At 43.3% G+C, this 20,127-nt stretch overlaps 1 protein-coding gene across 1 annotated transcript in view; it reads left to right on the forward strand.

The window, feature by feature from the left end:
* The window catches only part of FANCM (FA complementation group M), a 154,533-nt gene that overhangs the window by 84,443 nt on the left and 49,963 nt on the right, over positions 1-20,127 (forward strand). Inside the window, exons 9-11 of the mRNA XM_065402508.1 lie at positions 3,938-4,122; positions 6,526-6,732; positions 9,371-9,605. Coding sequence (XP_065258580.1) covers positions 3,938-4,122; positions 6,526-6,732; positions 9,371-9,605 — 627 coding nt within the window. The remainder of the gene's footprint in view (positions 1-3,937; positions 4,123-6,525; positions 6,733-9,370; positions 9,606-20,127) is intronic.

Raw genomic sequence — 20,127 nt, forward strand, 5'->3', positions numbered from 1 at the left:
CCTCATCCAACATAAGGAATTTTTGTAAGCCTATGCCCTCTCTGTGGAAGAAATAAAGAAAACCCGTCTTTCCACCTTTGCATCTGTTAAATCAGTACTAAACTATAACTTGTGGCTCCCTTGGAGAGCCATAAATGGTTCATAGGGGAGCCACGATTGTTGGGAAAAGGTTTTTAATTGACATCTCAATTTTTTGTTTGCTTTTAATTAAGAGACTATTAAACTGGGCTTAAAAATCACCTGTGTCTTATCTGTGGGTCTGTGTCTGATGCTCCTGTTGCTGCAGGGGTTGGGTGCCTCTGCTTGTCGAGGTGGCCTTTCACAGAGAGACTCCCTGCTAGAGGAAGCATTGAGCAGGAAGCCTGTCAGCTGAAAGACCCCTGCTGGAGCAGAGGCAAAGAGAGCCTCCCAGTGCTAGCCATGTTGCAGCAGCAGCACTCGCAGTTAGGGGAAAGGGGCTGAGGGAGAGACAGGGTCTCCTCCTTATACTGACTGGAACAACTTTTAACACGTGCTAAACCTACATGTAGCAAACGTTTGGCTGAAGATGATGATTTTAATAACGTTAAATAGAAAAGGAAGAAAAGCAGACAATCCAATTATAGTTACATTATGCTTGGATTTTTGTGTCTCACTATTACTGCATAAAGTCCACAGCCCGAATGTGTCATTTGTTTTAAAATGTTAGTAAATGAAAGTATGAGGCCAAGGAAACTACACAGACATTTAGAAACCAGACATCTGGAATTTGTAAAAAAGAGCCCAACAATATTTTCCTTCAGAAACATGAAGAATTAAACAGCAAAAAAGTAATGTCTAAAGAAGCAGCTGTTACCCAAAAAGCCTTACGAGCATCTTATGTTGTGGCTAGACAAATTGAAAAATGCAAACATGCACACACCATTGGTGAGACGCTTTTACTTCCAGCAGCAATAGACATGTGTAGAATTATAACTGGGGAACGAGCAGGCACGGCCCTGAAACCATTCCTATGTCAAACAATGCCATTCATCGATATACTGATGACCTTGCAGAAAATGTCACTGCACACAAACACACCTGACACACACAACTAAAAGAAAAATAAATAAAATGCAGTTTCTGTTGGTTGAAGTGAGGAGTGAAAGTGAGAGAGAGAGAGAGAGAGACCTTTGTGAAATATATCTATATTAAATTCTAACTTCAGGAGGCACTCAGATACTAGAGTAACAGGCACAGCATGGAAACCTAGGTGGATCTCGGCAGCTCTCCAACAAATGAGTGTTATGCCTATTCACAAGAAACCATCTCTTCATACAGTCAGTCTTGCCAGTTATTTACATGTTTATGTCTATCTTTTTTTTTCTTTTGGAGGGGGGAAGATGTTAGAAGTTTGTGATAAAGGAGCTGTGACGAACTGGGACTGTTCCTAATGTGGTCTCTGAATGCTGAGTGGGGAGTGTTGGCCTGGGAAGGCAGGGGAGTGTGGCTAGGATAGTCTGCATTGGGGGATGGGAGACTGGCCTTGAGGGAAGATACCTGAGCATGTAACGTGACAACCCAGGAAGGGGTTAGAGGCCAGGTGACACCTTTGCCGGGAAACTGAACAAAGGCGGGGGGAGGAGACGCTGGGGGAGAGTTTTCAGGAGCTGGCTGGTAATGGAGGGAGCCCAGACGGGGCTCTGCCCCCCCCAATGGGGCTGTGGTGCCCCTAGGACCCCAAGATGGACCTAACCGAGGGGGTCCTGTTGTCTGTGCCTGCAAGACCTGTCTTGGACTGTGTTCCTGTCGTCTAAATAAACCTTCTGCTTTACTGGCTGGCTGAGAGTCATGGTGAATCGCAGGAAGCCGGGGGTGCAGGGCCTTGTGTCCCCCACACTCCGTGACAGGAGCTCTTAAATTACCTATAGTCCTACAATTGCCATATTCCATTTCAGACAGCGGTTAGGCCTGGGTATTGCCGTGAGGCAGTGTTAGTTTCAGTAATTCATGATCTCCTTCTAGAGCTAGACAAAGATCAAGTGTGCATGCTGATTTTTTCTAAGACCTCTCAGGCTTTTGTGTCACCTGGTGGTAACGTATTTGCAGTACTTGGAAGGAGTACACAGAATTGCATAATCATACTGCTTATAGCTCAGATAATTACCCATCAAATGATCAACAAACCATGCTTTAATCCCATTTTAATCCCAGTTTTAACCCCAGAATGATGCTGTGAAAATACGTAATAAAATTCAGCTACAGTTTTTCATTGGGGCCTATGGGCATTCCTGCAGTACAAATGCTAAATAACTGATCTACTGAATAAAACACTGTGTGCTTTATAACATCTGACTTTCAAAGTGTTTATCTCTTCTCTATAGCTCACTACCCCTTATGATTTTCTCTCCTTGGCTCCTGCAATCTCAAAATACACCTCTACCCCGATATAACGCTGTCCTCGGGAGCCAAAAAATCTTACCGCGTTATAGGTGAAACTTGAACTTGCTTTGATCCGCTGGAGTGTGCAGCCCCGCCCCCCCAGAGCGCTGCTTTACCGCGTTATATGCGAATTCATGTTATATCGGGTCGCGTTATATCGGGGTAGAGGTGTATTATCAAATTATTAAAAACAAAATTTATACTTTCTACAAAAGAACAGCTTACCTGCAGCATTAAAATAAATAAACAAAAAACAATACAGACAACACAATCTTTTAGGTGATGTGACTGTATGAAGATAGATGGGACAGGATATAACCCTATGGTAGGTAAAGCAGAGCCTTTTAGATAGTGGCAGGACAACTGCCTCTTAGGGGCTTGTCTACATGGCAAACCAGGGTGTGAATCTACAACACTCAGTAACTTGCAGTCTGGACGCTGCCACAGCATAATGGAAGTCCTGGTATGCAGCTTAGCTTATTGCTCTCTTAGGCCTTGGCTACACTGGCAATTCACAGCGCTGCACTTGCTGTGCTCAGGGGTGTGAAAAAACACCCCCCCTGAGTGCAGCGCTGTAAAGCGCCAGTGTAATCAGCGCCTCCAGCGCTGCACGCTCCCTCGCAGCGCTGCAAGCTATTCCCCTCGGAGAGGTGGAGTACTTGCAGCGCTGCGAGACAGCTCTGCCAGCGCTGGCGGCGCGACTACACTCGCGCTTCACAGCGCTGCCGCAGCAACGCTGCCGCGGCAGCGCTGTGAATCTGCGAGTGTAGCCAAGGCCTTACTCATTGAGCTGAGAGCTCACACAGGAAGCCGAAGTTGCAGACTTCTAGTAGTATTTGATAAAGGCTATCAGTACCTAAATTTGTTCATCAACTAAGATCTTTATCCTGATTTATAACTTAAACCCCATGTTTCTGCTCTACCTTGCTGTGCACAAGCCTTTCCTGAGTATGCTAGTAAGTCATCCTTACTTCACCTGTCCCTCCTGACTTTTGTTATCTCTTTTGTTTGGTCATTATATCTTTGGGTCTGAAATTAGATTGCAGATTCTTTGTTGCACAACCATGTCTTAATTTTATTTTGAGGCATCTACTGAGTGCACTTTTGGGCTTTATAAAGCAATACATTATAATAAATTGTGACTTGGGAACAAGGTATTCTCAATGCAGGGCCCTCTGTTGGATCAAATTCCAGAGCAGAGCCAGTGTTAGTTCTGCCTGGTATGTTCCAGGGAGTGACTGTATCCTTTCTGTAGTGAATGAGGAGAGTTTTCTTTTTTAATAGGTTGGGAAGTTTGTAATTGTCATGTTTCTTAACATTATGTTAATTTGGATGGCTTTGTGCTCCTAGCACAAATGGGATGGGCACACTGTGTAAATCAAAAAATGAAATGGAATCCATTTGGGCACAGTCTTATCCTATGGAAGTGATGGGAGTTACGCATGCCCAATGCAGGAGTTATCTGGCCCTGTGTTTTTTATTTATTGTGTATATAAAATCCTTTTCTAGCTCATAGACTTATTTTTGTCTTAAACAGATCCAAGCACATCTGAAAGCAAACCCAGTGATACCAGAGTTATGATCTTCTCCTCGTTTCGAGACAGCGTCCAAGAAATTGCTGAAATGCTTTCCCAGCACCATCCAATTGTCAGAGTAATGACCTTCGTTGGCCACGCCACAGGAAAGAGCATGAAGGGCTTTACACAAAAAGAGCAGCTTGAGGTAAAGATGTAATCAGTCTTGTTTGAGAAGATGGATGTAGAGAATGTGATGTGCTAATATATATTGTATAGAAATGACTGTGTAGTTTTAAGTTTCATTAGTAAATTGCTGTACTAAGTAAACCACTGTACTAAGTAAACAACTGTAATCTCGAGACCTCTTGATGCCAACTGGAGAGGGTCCAAGGGGTGCATAGGATTTTACAAAAACAACAAGGAGTCTGGTGGCACCTTAAAGACTAACAGATTTATTTGGGCATAAGCTTTCGTGGGTAAAAACCTCACTTCTTCGGATGCATAGAGTGAAAGTTACAGATGCAGGCATTATATACTGACACATGGAGAGCAGGGAGTTACTTCGCAAGTGGAGAACCAGTGTTGACAGGGCCAATTCAATCAGGGTGGATGTAGTCCACTCCCAATAATAGAGGAGGAAGTGTCAATTCCAGGAGAGGAAAAGCTGCTTCTGTAATGAGCCAGCCACTCCCAGTCCCTATTCAAGCCCAGATTAATGGTGTTAAATTTGCAAATGACACCATTAATCTGGGCTTGAATAGGGACTGGGAGTGGCTGGCTCATTACAGAAGCAGCTTTTCCTCTCCTGGAATTGACACCTCCTCCTCTATTATTGGGAGTGGATCACATCCACCCTGATTGAATTGACCCTGTCAACACTGATTCTCCACTTGCGAAGTAACTCCCTCCTCTCCATGTGTCAGTATATAATGCCTGCATCTGTAACTTTCACTCTATGCATCCGAAGAAGTGAGGTTTTTACCCACGAAAGTTTATGCCCAAATAAATCTGTTAGTCTTTAAGGTGCCACCAGACTCCTTGTTGTTTTTGTAGATACAGACTAACACGGCTACCCCCTGATACTTGACACCATGCTAGGATTTTACAGGGATCCTCTGGATCAGATATCTACATAACAGTTCACCAAAAGGTGGCATGTGCGGTCTCTACTGAGAGCCAAGGGCCCACCGGTCATCATAATCATTGTGAAATGTAGGCATGCATAATATTTGAGGAGTTATGTATCTATACTAAAAACTATGTTCTTAAGGCCTGGGAGCTGAGGCAAGTCACCAAGAAGTGACAGACCTCGCACATTTTCCTTTCAGGCAGGAGGTAACAGATGCTTTTCTCTTATCTGGCCATAAGTATTGTGTGTCTCACAATTAATGCCTATTTGCATAATCAGCGAAGGGGTATCCTGTTTATGACTAAGACCAAAGGACTAGTCTGTTATATAGGGATGCAAAGAAACACACAGGATCCTTCACTGAGGAGACAAGCTAACAGTATGTTTTATGAAAGGAGGGTCACAGCCAGCCTGGCTGTAAAATGCTGAAAGGACTTTGGGTGAGCAATAGTCTATAACACATGAGAGTAGTTAGTTAAGTTTAGGCTCTAGAATGCGTGTTATGATTTTATTTTATATGTAACAATTTGTTTCCAATACTTCTCCTAGCTATTACTTAAATCTCTGTGCTATGTTAAATAAACTTATACTTGACTTCTCTATAAACCTATCTAAGTTCTGTGTGTTAAGTGGAGCAGTGACTTGAGGTGAAAGTGGTAAGTAGGGATGTATTGTTCTTTGAAAGTAGCAAATCTGTGAATACTACAGACGTCTCGTGGATCAGGAGCTGGACGCTCCAGGGAGATGGTTGGAGCTAACCTGTATAGAGAGAGTGGGGCCTGCGTAGACCTAGAAGAGGGAGTGCTTGTATTGCCCGTGGCCAGTGGGGCTGGGGAGCTTACCCCCCAGCATACACAGACATGGCTTCCTCAGGCTAAAGTCAGATAGTGAGGTGCCTCTCAGCTCTGGGAAGCATGACATCCACTTGCAAAGTATTTTTCTTTCAGATCATCTGACCAGAAAGAAATGTATAAAAGAGAAAATATTTGCATTTAATAATTTTGTTGTGTGATTTCTTTTAATAAAAAATATGCAATATTTGAAAAGAATGGAAATGTACGTGGAATGAATTGAGCACAGTGCTTTTTTCCCTAGTTTTTTTAGAATTCTAAAAGTTAAGATTTTAGACTATGTCTCGACTTAGTGGAGTAGCAGAAATATATATTTGTAAAATTGAACAATTGATTAGTAGGAGTAGGTTGGTCTTGTGTATGTGGTAGTTTGAGGCTGGATAAGGTGTGAAACGTCTTGATTCTGTATTCATGGGTAGAATAACATTGATAATACTGACACGCAGCATTTGTTAGTCAGCAGTTTAAAATGGAATACTTAACTGTTTTGGAAGGAGGTAGATTGTGCTTCTACAATTTTTAAACAAGCTGAAAAAATTTTAATCACAAGGCTGGAATGTAAAAAGATGGTGAGGATTTATTTAGGACAGTAGAGGAGATTTATGATATGTGTTTTAATCCATTTTAGGTGGTAAAATGCTTTCGTGAAGGTGGCTATAATACACTGGTCTCTACATGTGTAGGAGAAGAAGGTTTAGATATTGGAGAAGTTGACCTCATAATCTGTTTTGATGCTCAGAAAAGTCCAATTCGTCTTGTGCAGCGAATGGGTCGAACTGGGCGCAAGCGGAAAGGCAGAATTGTTGTCATACTTGCAGAAGGACGGGAACAACGGGTGAGTTAAGAAATCTCTCGTTGTATTTTCTAACTTTTCAGTCTCATCACTTAGTCTCACAAAACAATTGCGTGCAGATTGATTAAAATCCTGGGGAGCTTGATGATGGTGGTGAACTCTTTGCATTAATAGTTCAAATGTCCCATGCTGGATTTGCAAATACACTTTGATAATCCTCCTTTTGTATAGCCACATTCCAGAAATGTTGGAAATGTGGAACTTTAGTACTTCAAGCTTTCATCTGTGTTTGGGTTTTTTTTTCCAGTCTTAAGTCTTTCAAAGCCTTTGAGGCAGGTAAGTAATGATACCTATTATACAGATGGGTAAACTGAAGCATATAAGGTTGTGACTTGCTCAAGGTCACAAAATAATTAGTGGCAGAGCTGGCATTAGAGTGAGGGCTTGGAGCTCCATGGTCCCCCTCTGCTGGTGGCCCCAAGCTGCCGGGGTCCCTGCCGCTCCCGGCAACAGCAAGGAGCAGCAGGGGTCCTCTGCCACTCACGGTGGCAGCAAGGCGCAGCAGCGGTCCTCTGGCACTCGCGGCGGCAGGGAGTGCAGTAGGAGTACCTCACAGCTCCCTGCCTCCGGAGGCAGCAGGGGACCCTGCAGCTCCCATCCAGCGCTGCCTAAAGTCACAGAGGTCTTTGGAAGTCATGGATTCCGTGTCCTCCGTGACTAAATCGCAGCCTTAGTGATAAGCACCTTGGAACAGCAGTGCTGAGTGTGAGGTGAGGTCTTGAGGAGACCTACGTAAATGGAAATCTCCTGTGACTGTTAAAGAGCTGAACATGCCATCTCAGCTTAACATTCTCACTCAATACTATTCCAGTCCAAGATGTGATGTTTGTATCTGGCTTAGATTTTGAGATGAGAGATTTGATTCTCAGACAAGGTATCCTAAGTCACTCCTGTCTGTTAAAGAGGAACCTCTCAGAAGGGCATATTGTATTTGAAAAGAAAAAGGTGGGAAATATGTTGTTTAAATGTCATAAGTAGATATATTCAGTTCCCACCTACAAAATCTGCCTGATTATTGTACGTGTTTAAAAGCTCCCTATGTCATGGGATACTAATGTGATCCTTTGCTGAAGCTTCCTTTTGAAGCAGTTGGATTCCTGTGACCTTCAGGTTATTGTATGGAAACCTTTGAGGCAGACTGTTCTGATCATACATTTGTAAGCTTTAGATTCCACTTTAGCACAGGCTGGTCAGAGGAACTCAAACACCAATTTGGAAGGAAGCTAGGAATGGTGGGAGTGGAGAATCAGGTCTCAGGTTTACATCCAAAGATTTTGGAGTAACAAGTGTAAGAAGAGGCATTTGAAAGCTCAGCCCCATAGGTTCTAAAGAGAAAAATTATTCAGGATGGTTGTCAGACAACTCCATACAGATTTTTCAAGGAATATGCTGGCCTTACTAGCACGTTTGTTTCCCTACATAGATTTTCTTCCTTAAAAAGTATCGTCTAACAAAAACTTCTTGCAAACTGATTGAGAGCTGGCATTCTTCACTTGTAAGTAATCTTTTCAAATACAGTCCAAGTTAGCAGTGACCAGAAGTGGTTGCCAACTGATGGCCTCTCATCTCAGTATGGTCCTACTAGACAGATGTCTGCATCACAGAAGCAATCGCTTATAATTGGCATCTTATTGGACTTCTCCTTTCATGCTTTTAATAAGAAAAACAAAAGAAATAGTATTGTTGTGTTTTATACAGAAGTTTCATCTTGGTGAAGAAAGGGTATACAGACTATTATAGTTTTAAACCCCATAATTTTGCACAACTGGGAAAATTTAAATAGCTAAAAATCTAAAAGAAAAATACTTTAAAACATAGCTGTTAATCGAAATTTGAAAAATAAAAATCAAATTTGGCCAAGCCTAGTCACATTGTATCTAACCTGGATTACTCTAAACTCCTACAGGCAAGGGTGTTCTCTCTCTCTCTCCCTCTCTCTCTCCCTTCCAAGGGACATGCCCACTTTTGATACTATGTACAAAAAAATTAAATTCTGTATAATACTATTGTTGTTGTAGTTATGCCTTACTTGTGGGTTTCTTATTCAGATGACATGTTCTCAGACATCTCTGTGTTTTCTTCAGTGCTATGTATTATGGTCTGAATGGTTTTCATAAATGAATTTGTCAGGCCATCTCTTCACCTCATTTTACTTGCCTACGGTAAGTGAGTGGGACGGCAAGAATGGGGTGGGAAGAAAGGGAGTGGCAATCTTTTTTGCTCTGTGTTTTGGGTTTTTTTTCCCCATTGGAACTTTTAAGATGTGGACATGTTTTTCTGTGTAACCAGATGACCTGATTATTGTCATCCATATCTTTCTCTCCTTTTCCTCTGTTCGTCCTGAGATGGGGTCAGATTGTGAACCCCTTACTGACACCTCTGTGAACCCCTTACTCACACAAGTAGTTCCATTGACTCCATTGTGGCGATTCATTTGAGTAAAGGGGTCACAATCTGGCTTTGATGTATTTGGCCTGTATTCTTTTGTTTTTGTAACACGTGTTTGGGGACTCAAAAATATAATACGTAACAAAAGTATGAATGTTCAAGTGCCCTTTTAATTCTCTTAGTTATAAGGTGAAACTCTCCAGTAACAAGTGGCTTATCCTCTGTTTTACAGACTTACAATCAAAGCCAGTCCAACAAAAAGAGCATTTACAAAGCAATTTCAGAAAACAAAATGCTTCACTTTTACCAGCAAAGCCCTCGTCTGATTCCTGAAGGAATAAACCCAAAGTTGCACAAAATGTTTATCACTCCTGCAGTATATGAACCAAATAATTCAAGATCACTTTCCAAAGAGAGAAGATCCAGCTCACTCCAGCATAAATCCGCTCTCTTTTCCATGGGCGCAAGTAAGATTATGATGATTTATTTATATGTATTGTGTAACCAGTGGTTCTCAACCTAGTTACCATTGTGGGCCATATCCAATACTACCTGTATGGCCCTGAGGATGTCACATGGACCGCAGCTGTGTGCTGATTGGGTCGCGGGTTGAGAACCATTGGTGTAAGCTGATGTCTTGACTGCATTGTGGTACTGAAACAGGCACAAAACTGTTCATAAATGTTATGGGTCGTTAGTAAAAATATAATTTATCTTACTCATAACTTTTCAGTTCCAATATTATGATGAGACCACTTGTTTATATACAAGTTCCAATTCTTTCAGCATCCTTGAATCAGTTATTCCCTTAATATGTATAGTGTGAATCAGCTACTTGTTTCACTTCTCCTTAATGCAACTCCCAAGTGTTTGCTGGGTCTTAAACAAGTAGTATTGCATCAAAATGTTTTTTGCATCTTTATCAGGCTCTGTAATTTAGGCTGAAATTGTTTTCTTGACTAATTTTAATAATGTTAGAAAAACAGCTGAAAATTCACCACATATTTTAGCAGATAACTATAGATGCAATGCTCCCTGTTTGCAGAGCTCTTGTTTCAGTCTGAAAAATGGCAGGGTCTTAGAGTTAATTATAATTATCCATTGGAACCATAGATTCCTAGGTCAGAAGGGACCATTGTGATAATCTAATCTGACCTCATGCATTACACGGGTCATAGAACTTCCCCATAATAATTCCTAGAGCAGATCTTTTTAAGAAAAACATCCAGTCTTGATTAAAAAAAATGTATTGATGGAGAATCCACTGTGGTAAATTGTTCAAATGGTTAATTACCCTGTACACTCTCTGCTAAAAAATTATGCCTCATTTCCAGTCAAGCACCAGCTAATAGCCATTGGGTCATGTTATACCTTTCTCCGCTTAAACTGAAGAACCCATTATTATATGTTTGTTCCCCATGTAGATACTGTTGGCCATTTCTCATTCTCCTGTTTGGTAAGAAGAGGGGACCCTCAGAACAGTTAGGAATAACCAAAGACTCTTCTAATATAGTAGAAAAGGTAAAGGTGTGATCAGCACCACAGCTTGTGTCCGGGGAACTGCTTGTTCTACCACTTGAGATTAGGTTCCTCCTACAAGTTTTTGTAGTAGACATAATCTAGCCCCTTCTCTTCTTCTCTCCTGCTCCCAAGAGTTGATAATTCATCTCTGAAAACACCTTGGGTCATTCCAGTGGTGTACAACCTAAAGGAAAATGTCAATGAATTCTAGTACTTCATTACAGGACTACTGAAAACTTACATAAACAGAATACATCTTTAAATCCATCCTAATCCCTTTTCTCAAAGAAAGATGGAGCTTTGTAAGATTTTACTTGGGGAGGTGGGGGGGAAGAGAGACTGAGATCAAAGACAGGATACTGGGCTAGATGGACCTTTGGTCTGACCCAGTATGGCCATTCTTATGGCTATGGTGCCAAACTAATATTTCTAGATGTTGTAGACAACAATCTAAATTATAAGACCAACAGTAAAATGTTTATTTATTTCCATTAATTTAATCACTATTGTATTTTGAAATGCCTTTTCAAATTTTTTTTACTTAGAACTTTGCTTGTAATTTCAAATACTCTACTCTTCTGCATTCATATACTGAACTTGAGTAAGCCTCTGATCTGTGGTTTTGTATTAAAGTAATATACTTATGTCACATGTCTTTTTACAGTTATTGTTTAGCTCTAAAGTTCCCTACTTATTACCAATATATGGTGGTTTCAGTAGACGACAATTTGTCTGAATTTTTTTTTTAATTGCATCATATTTAAGAGTGCTGATGCATTTTTCATATTGATGCCTTTAACTTGGGGTTTTAAAAAGGTGAAAATGTATCCGCTGTGCCAGCTTTGCCTTTGGCCAACAATCATGACATCAGAACACACTAGACTTTTAGTTTATAAAGTGGTGGTAATAGTCCCAACTCTCCTCTATGGCTGTGACTCTAGGTGACCTATCGAAAACACCTGAAAAACCTGGAACGCCAGCACCAGCACTTTCTTTGGAAGATCCTCAACATAAAGTGGGAGGATCATCACACTAATGTCAGTGTCCTCACAGAGGCCAACATCGTCAGGGTTGAGTTCCTTATTATCCAACACCAGCTGAGGTGGAGCGGGCACTGTGCACTCACGCCTGATGTATGCTTACCAAAACAACTGCTGTATGCCCAGCTCACCAAAGGAGAAAGGAAACTGGGAGGCCAAAAGAAACACTTTAAAAACATCCTCAAGATAAACATCAAGAGATGCGGCATCGATACCACACACTGGGAGACAGCAGTCCAGTATAGGGATAACTGGTGAAGACTTGTCAAAAAAGGGACGTCCACTTTTGAGGAAAATCACCTCAAGAGATGCGGCATTGACACCACACACTGGGAGACAGCAGTCCAGGATAGGGATAACTGGTGAAGACTTGTCAAAAAAGGGACGTCCACTTTTGAGGAAAATCACCTTGTCCTGATCGCAGGAAAACACCAGAAAAGAAAGGACAGACGACTGTCACACTACAATTTTGGCCCAAGCCTGACTTCCAACACCACCTGCAATGCCTGCCAATGAGTTTGCGGCTCAAGGATTAGATTCCTCACTCGCCAAAGGACCCATAAAAATAAAACCTGTGAAAGAGATCATCCTTGGCCTCGAGGGATCGCTGACGATGATGGATTCAAAGCCATATTTTACAAATAAATTTGTATGTGAACTTGTGCCAACGTGCCTCCCCATTCCTCTCTATTTTAGTCCAACGCTGCTCATTGGTGTGAAATCGCACTGTGTCCTCTGATTGCTTAGCACATTTCTTTTCCTATGAGATAAGTGTACTTGCTGGTGAGTGGAACAGTATCTATTATTGTTTTAAACCAGAGATCCTAATTATTTGAGTAATCTGTTTGAGAGGCTATTTTTTAGATATAGTGTTTGCTGTAATAGCCCACTCATCATGTGGAATAGTGAGCTGTTTGACCATTGCCACCAACCAAAGTGCATGCAATCATACTTCTGAAGTTCTGGCAACCCCATCTTAACTCCAGCCCTCACCTCCCTTCAGTAGCCTGAGTACTACCTAACAGCTGGTTCAGATGGTCAGGACTGTACTCAAGAATAATGCTTACTCTCAAGGGTCAGGGGAAGGAATTAGGTGCCCAGCCTGTAGTACAGTCATTATGCCATTTTCTGCTGGCCCTTACTGCACCTCCTCTCATCTTGATACATTCTCTTTCTCCCCTGGGAGGATGAAGATCCACTGAGTTTGAGTCCTGGTTAGGTACTTGAGAGGTACCTGGTCTAAATGGATCCTAAAATTGCTGCTGTCCTGCTTCAGAAGTAAGTATCTGAAGAAAAAGGCCTGCAGCCTCTTCAACTCAGTAGGATGAATTCCTCTGTGGCTTGGTTTCTTAACGAGCTTTTGAGAAGATCTGGAAGGAAGGAAACTTGGTAAAACTTCCAGACTCTCTTGCAGACTCTGCTCCCTCCAGCTCCATCTTGTTTCCATCCTGTTGCTCATGCCAGACTCAGGTGTCACTTGGTAGAGCATGTTCAATTAGCCACTTTCCTCTCCTTGAGCAGCAGCTGCCTGCAAGTTCGATTCTTGCTGAAAGCTCTCCTCTCAGAAGCTTATCTCTCTGAGGCCTTGTCTACATTGGGAATTTGCCAGGCTTCCAGCAGCTGATGGTCAGCCACTGTGGTGCTGCACTGTTGAAGCTGTTGCCTGCTTGAGAAAGCACGAGGGCTTGGGGTAGGAGAGATTCTTTGTTTCCAGCTGGTTCCTTCCAGCAGTTAGAAATATCAGGACTCCGAAGGAAGGGTTAGAGTTATTCAGCACACCATAGGAAGAGGAAGGTTGTATTCCTGGTAAGACCAGACAATTCCAAACCAAGGATTTTGAGCTTGATTCCTTTGTATTGGAACTTTCGCATCAAGGAATTCTACTCTCACATAAGAATGTGTCTGCTTTCCCTCTTGACCTGGATATTGAGAAGATTAAGAGCTCATGGAAAGCTTTAGACTTTAAAACTGAGCTACACAAATTGCAGGTGCTCCCCAGGGACTTCTGTGACTCATAAGCTACTCTCCAGAAGATTGATTCAGCCATTTTATTTAATCAGAGTATTTACACTGCCTCCATCCCTGTGCTATCTCACCAGCATGGTCATTGCAATGGGCTTCCTTTTTCTAAAATTCCTTTTTTTTTTTTTTTTTTTTAAAACACTTTTAAAATATTACTAAACTGCTGATTCCCTAATCTGGCTTTTTAATGTCAAGTGTGTTGGATCAGAGAGTGCTGCTTTTGAACCTGCTCTGGGATCCAGAGGTATAACTGGTAAAGGCCCCTCAGATTTCCATTGAAATAAAATGGAAAATGCTGATGCAGTAAAACCTTTCTATACTTGTCACTGTAGGGTTTTATGTGACTGAAGCGTATGGAGTAAACTAAAATGTCTAAATACCATATTTATAGGCTGGTTATGGCTGTACTGAAAAACTTATTTATTGTATGCTGAATAATTTGTCATGGAGGGATGAAAATACTAGTCAAATAACATATGACTGCTTGGCCTTGCTGCAGATACCACTCTCCACACCATGTCTTCTAACCCTCTGATCAGAGCACATCTGGTTGGTACAGTGTCATCAGCCAGTGCTCTCACGTGGGATCCTGATGTTGCTAACAGTGATACAGCAGAACTGATGTTAATAATGGGAAATATTTCAAAAATGAGCCTGATGTAGACAGGACTGTAATTTCTGATTGTTTAATTTTCTACATGAACTTGGTGGCCACATTGCTGGGTGTTGCAGACCAAATGACTCAGCCACCTTGACTGTCGTCCTGGTCTGCCCCCACTCTTCTACAGCTGCTAGTTTTGATTTTAAATTTGGCAGGATTAGTCTTCACTGATGCTCATAAAAAATTCATACTGGTGTAAGAAGCTATTTCTATGATATAATTATGAAGAGCCAAAAAATTAGCTATTGAGATATTAAGTGGATTTAGTAGGGAGCTCATTGAAACACCGCTTAGCTGCTCGGCTGCATCACATGACCTCCCTACACATTCAGTTTGAAGGCAAAACCATGCTGACGTGATATTACACTGTTGTTCAAGGGGGCTTACAAAAACTCAGTAAAACTTGACTTCAGGAATCCTACATGAATGTTTTGCTTTAAAGACAAATTAAAAAGGGCTCCAGGAGTCCTTCTGAATGTTATGTTACTTTCTGACAACATACATGAAGGGTTTGGGGATTTTGCAGTACGGTCCAAACATAATAGTGTGGTGCGCTGGACATCGTGGATTCATTTTGGTTAACAGGAAAATCTTTCATATAGCTTTCTAAGTATTAACCATTCTAATCTGTTCGAAGGAACAAGTTTAGAATCAGGGGATGCTATAGCACATTCCATCTCAAGTGATACACTTTGTACTTCAGAACAAACAGATTATATTCACTTCATTAAGTAATGATGAAGTTTTTAACTGAGCTCAGAAAGCCTGTATCTTAATATCTGTTAGATTTGTCCCCTTCGTGCTACAGCAATGGAAAAAGTCTTTTTAAAAAGTTACTAGAGAAGTTTCAGAGTAGCAGCCGTGTTAGTCTGTATCCGCAAAAAGAACAGAAGTACTTGTGGCACCTTAGAGACTAAATTTGTTAGTCTCTAAGGTGCCACAAGTACTCCTGTTCTTTTTACTAGAGAAGATTATTCCTGTTGAAAAATAGTTCACAAAAGGCAGATCAAGGAATCATAGAATATTAGGGTTGGAAGAGACCTCAGGAGGTCATCTAGTCCAATCCCCTGCTCAAAGCAGGGCCAACACCTACTAAATCGTCCCAGCTGGGCTTTGTCAAGCCGGGCCTTAAAAACCTCTAAGGATGGAGATTCCACCACCTCCCTAGGTAACCCATTCCAGTGCTTCACCACCTTCCTAGTGAAATAGTGTTTCCTAATATCCAACCTAGACCTCCCCCACTGCAACTTTGTTATTTTTATATATATATATACACACATACACACACACACCCCTATCTCATAGAACTGGAAGGGACCCCGAAAGGTCATCGAGTCCAGCCCCCTGCCTTCACTAGCAGGACCAAGTACTGATTTTGCCCCAGATCCCTAGGTGGCCCCCTCAAGGATTGAACTCACAACCCTGAGTTTAGCAGGCCAATGCTCAAACCACTGAGCTATCCCCCCTCCCCCCACCTTGAGACCATTGCTTCTTGTTCTGTCATCTGCCACCACTGAGAACAGCTGAGTTCCATCCTCTTTGGAATCCCCCTTCAGGTAGTTGAAGGCTGCTATCAAATCCCCCCTCACTCTTCTCTTCTGCAGACTAAATAATCCCAGTTCCCTCAGCCTCTCCTCATAAGTCATTTGCCCCAGCCCCCTGATCATTTTAGTTGCCCTCTGCTGGACTCACTCCAATTTGTCCACATCCCTTCTGTAGTGGGGGGGGGGAGGGGCCAAAACTGGACGCAATACTCCAGGTGTGGCCTCACCAGTGCCGAATAGAGGGGAATAATCACTTCCCTCGATCTGCTGGCAATGCTCCTACTAATACAGCCCAATATGCCGTCAGCCTTCTTGGCAACAATGGCACACTGCTGACTCATGTCTAGCTTCTCGTCCACTGTAATCCCCAGGTCCTTTTCTGCAGAACTGCTGCTTAGCCCCCAGCCTGTAGCGGTGCATGGGATTCTTCCGTCCTAAGTGCAGGACTCTGCACTTGTCCTTGTTGAACCTCATCAGGTTTCTTTTGGCCCAATCCTCCAATTTATCTAGGTCACTCTGGACCTATCCCTACCCTCCAGTGTATCTACCTCTCCTCCGAGCTTAGTGTCATCTGCAAATTTGCTGAGGGTGCAATTAATACCATCATCCAGATCATTAAGAAAGATGTTGAACAAAACCGGCCCCAGGACCGACCCCTGGGGCACTCTGCTTGATACCAGCTGCCAACTAGACATTGAGCAGTTAGTCACTACCCGTTGAGTCCGACAGTCTAGCCAGTTTTCTATCCACCTTATAGTCCATTCATCCAATCCATTCTTTTTTAACTTGCTGGCACGAATACTGTGGGAGACCGTATCAAAAGCTTTGCTAAAGTCAAGATATATCACATCCACCGCTTTTCCCATATCCCAGATCCTTCAAGAAAGGGTAAACATCACAGGAAAATAACATGGTATTAAATTGTAAACACTCTCTTAGTTCAGGACCAAGACCTTATTCGCTCTGATATTCACTTCACTGTTTGTGTTACCTTTGCAAGTTTGTACCCTACAGAAAAATGAAGTACCTTACCCAGTGGGTGTTAAAGTGGATCATGTGTGACAAACTCAAAGGTGACGCAAAAGTATGAGTACCAACCTCAGGGCAGACTGTTAAAAACCAGGGCACAAACCCCAAACTAATTGCGAGTTCCAAGCTTAGATTCACCAACCATCTGCACTAAGTGCCAACTCTTCAGAGACTTTAACAGCCTCAACACAGAGTCACAGACAGTCCCCTTGGGTACTCCAGTCTGTCTTGCCACCCAAGTGAGTGTATCTTTATGATCGATGGCCCCTTACACCAAAAATCACAGCAATAGTCAAGTTACTCCTAATCCCAGAGGACCAGTCACTTACTTCACGTCAGTTGCACTTTAGGTCTCAAACCAAAGACAGTGCTTGTAGCCAACCCCATAGTAACCTATGTTAAGATTTATTAAAGAAGAGAAGGAAATTAGATTGTTATTGACAAGGTTAAATCAAGTAAACATAGACACACAAATGAGTTACAGTAATATAGGCTTCTATCATCAGCAAGCTCTATTTGTCCTTTAGGGCTAACCCAGGCTAGGCAGCTGGGGATCTCTTGCTTATTCCTAGAAACACCTTCCTCCCCCGTGGTCAGGGCCGGCTCTAGGCACCAGCAAAGCAAGCAGTTGCTTGGGGCGGCAAATTTGCAGGGGCACAAGAATCCAGCATGGGAGCTGAGAACCAACCCTGGGAGCTGTAGTTCCTGGTTAGCTCCCTGCCTATAGAGCAGGGGTCGGCAACCTTTCAGAAGTGGTGTGCCGAGTCTTCATTTATTCACTCTAATTTAAGGTTTCGCGTGCCAGTAATACATTTTAACGTTTTTAGAAGGTCTCTTTCTATAAGTCTATAATATATAACTAAACTATTGTAACTAAAGTAAATAAGGTTTTTAAAATGTTTAAGAAGCTTCATTTAAAATTAAATTAAAATGCAGAACCCCCCCAGACCAGTGGCCAGGACCTGGGCAGCGGGAGTGCCACTGAAAATCAGCTTGTGTGCCGCCTTCGGCACGTGTGCCATAGGTTGCCTATCCCTGCTATAGAGCCAGCCCTGGAGCAGAGAAAGAACTACATTTCCCAGCATTCCCTCGGCCGCAATTAACAGGAAAGGGAGGGGGAAGGAGTGTGGAACTGAAACCTCATGCTGCAGCTTGCTGTGAATGGTAGGGACAGCCAGCTCTAGGTTTTTTGCCGCCCCCCACCCCAGCCCTGGGCTCCCCCCGCACCCCCGTGTTGCCCCAGCCCTGGACTCTCCCCCGCCCACACCCCCTGCCGCCCCAGCTCTGGCCCCCACCTGCACTCCCCTGCCGCCCCAGCCATGGGTTCTTCTCTCTCCTCCCCCCCCCCCCCCCCCCCGTATCTCCTGCCGCCCCAGCCCTGGGCTCTCCCTCAAAGAAAGAATTGGGTGGACTAAATGGACAGTGCATCTCTCTATCTGAAGCCTAGCAAGGGAGGTACGTGGATCCCACTAGAATTTAAAATGAAAAGTAGGGGAGGGGAGGCTCTACTAGGACCTGGGCAGCTTTAGATACAGTACAAGGAACGTAGGAGGATTTACACTTCTGAGCCATGGAAGCAGAAATTGACACTTCTTTTCCAGATTTAGCTAATATTCAGAAAGGGAATCTAGCACCTGCCTTCCAGATTTGAACACCCTCAAAATTCAGGAGTGCTCAAGCTCAATTTGGGCAGCTGTTACTTCATTTCTCCCAAATCAAATATACTGATCCACTGTAACTTGCTGTAGAAAAAGTAGAATAAATTGAGCAAGAAATGGTTATTAGGACTGGAATTGCTATTTTCAACAGCCATTGCCTTTTGTTTTTGTTTTTTTTAGTTTTATTTGTTTAAAAGGAAGATAGTGATATTGCATTGGCAAATTCCCCATAGAAACAAAGAGTGGAACAAAAGAATAATAAAGGCACCTCAACTTTTCCTCATTTATGTAGGACAGTCTTATAATATGCATCCAGATATCCTCCAATCACAGAAGCTGAAAATTGTTCCACTTTACTGCAGTTCTGTAACCATATGGGAACCAATCCTGTCTGTGTTCTGCGCACATCCAAAATTCCTGCTGAATGACCCGCCCTGGGAGCGAGTTACCAGTGACCCAGGGCTGGGGCGGCAGGAGGGTGCAGTTGATGGGGGGTGGGGGGGGGAGAGAGAGAGAGAGCCCAGGGCTGGCGGGGGGGGGGGGCAGCCAAAATTTTTTTTGCTTGGGGCAGCAAAAAACCTAGAGCTGGCCCTGCCCATGGTGACAGGTTTCAGAGGGGCAGCCGTGTTGGTCTGTATCAGCAAAAAGAACGAGGTGTCCTTGTGGCACCTTAGAGACTAACACATTTGTTACTCCTCTTTCTTCCTCCTCCCCCAGAATCCAAGCAGCATAGAGATAGCTAGTTCCTTTTGTTTGGGTCTTTATTCCCCTGCTGCCCTGTGCTCTGAGCTGCAAACTCAGCTGCTGGGAGGAGTCCGCTTGCATGACTCCTCTTCATGGGGAGGAGAGCAGAAAAACAATCATAGAACCATAGGGTTAGAAGGGACCACAAGGATCATCTAGTCCAGTGGTTCTCAAACTTTTTTTTTCATGGACCACTTGAAAATTGCTGAAAATTGCTTGGCGGACCACTTAATGATCTTTCCAAATGTTGTTTGTGCCATTCCGAGCTGGGGCTGGGAAGAAGGGGGGTCTCTCCCTTTCTCCCCTACCACAGCAGCCCCCGAGCGGGGGCTGGGAAGGAGGAGGGTCTCTCCCCTGCCACAGCAGCCCTGGAGCTGGGGAGGGTCACCTCTTTCTCTGGCTACCGCAGCCCTGCACGTCCCAAATTCCCCCCACCCCCTCTTCTCACCCCACTGCCCCCTCCCACCTACCCACTTTTTCCCCCAAGGCCACCGCCTCGCCTTACATGTGCATCTTTTCCAGGGTCCAGGCACCTAATTAGTGGAGCCATGCCTGTGCGCCTCCACCAATTAGGTGGGTGGCCCGTGATTCTCTCATGTGCAGCCGCCCAGGCTTGCACCTTAGAGGGAACTATCCACGGACCACCTGAATGGAGCTCGTCGACCACTGGCGGTCCACAGACCACAGTTTGAGAACCTCTGATCTAGTCTAACCCCTTGCCAAGATGCAGGATTTGTTTTGTCTATACCATCCAAGACAGTTGGCTATCC

This window comes from Emys orbicularis, chromosome 4 (genome assembly GCF_028017835.1).
Source record: "Emys orbicularis isolate rEmyOrb1 chromosome 4, rEmyOrb1.hap1, whole genome shotgun sequence".
Classification (NCBI taxonomy): domain Eukaryota; kingdom Metazoa; phylum Chordata; order Testudines; family Emydidae; genus Emys; species Emys orbicularis.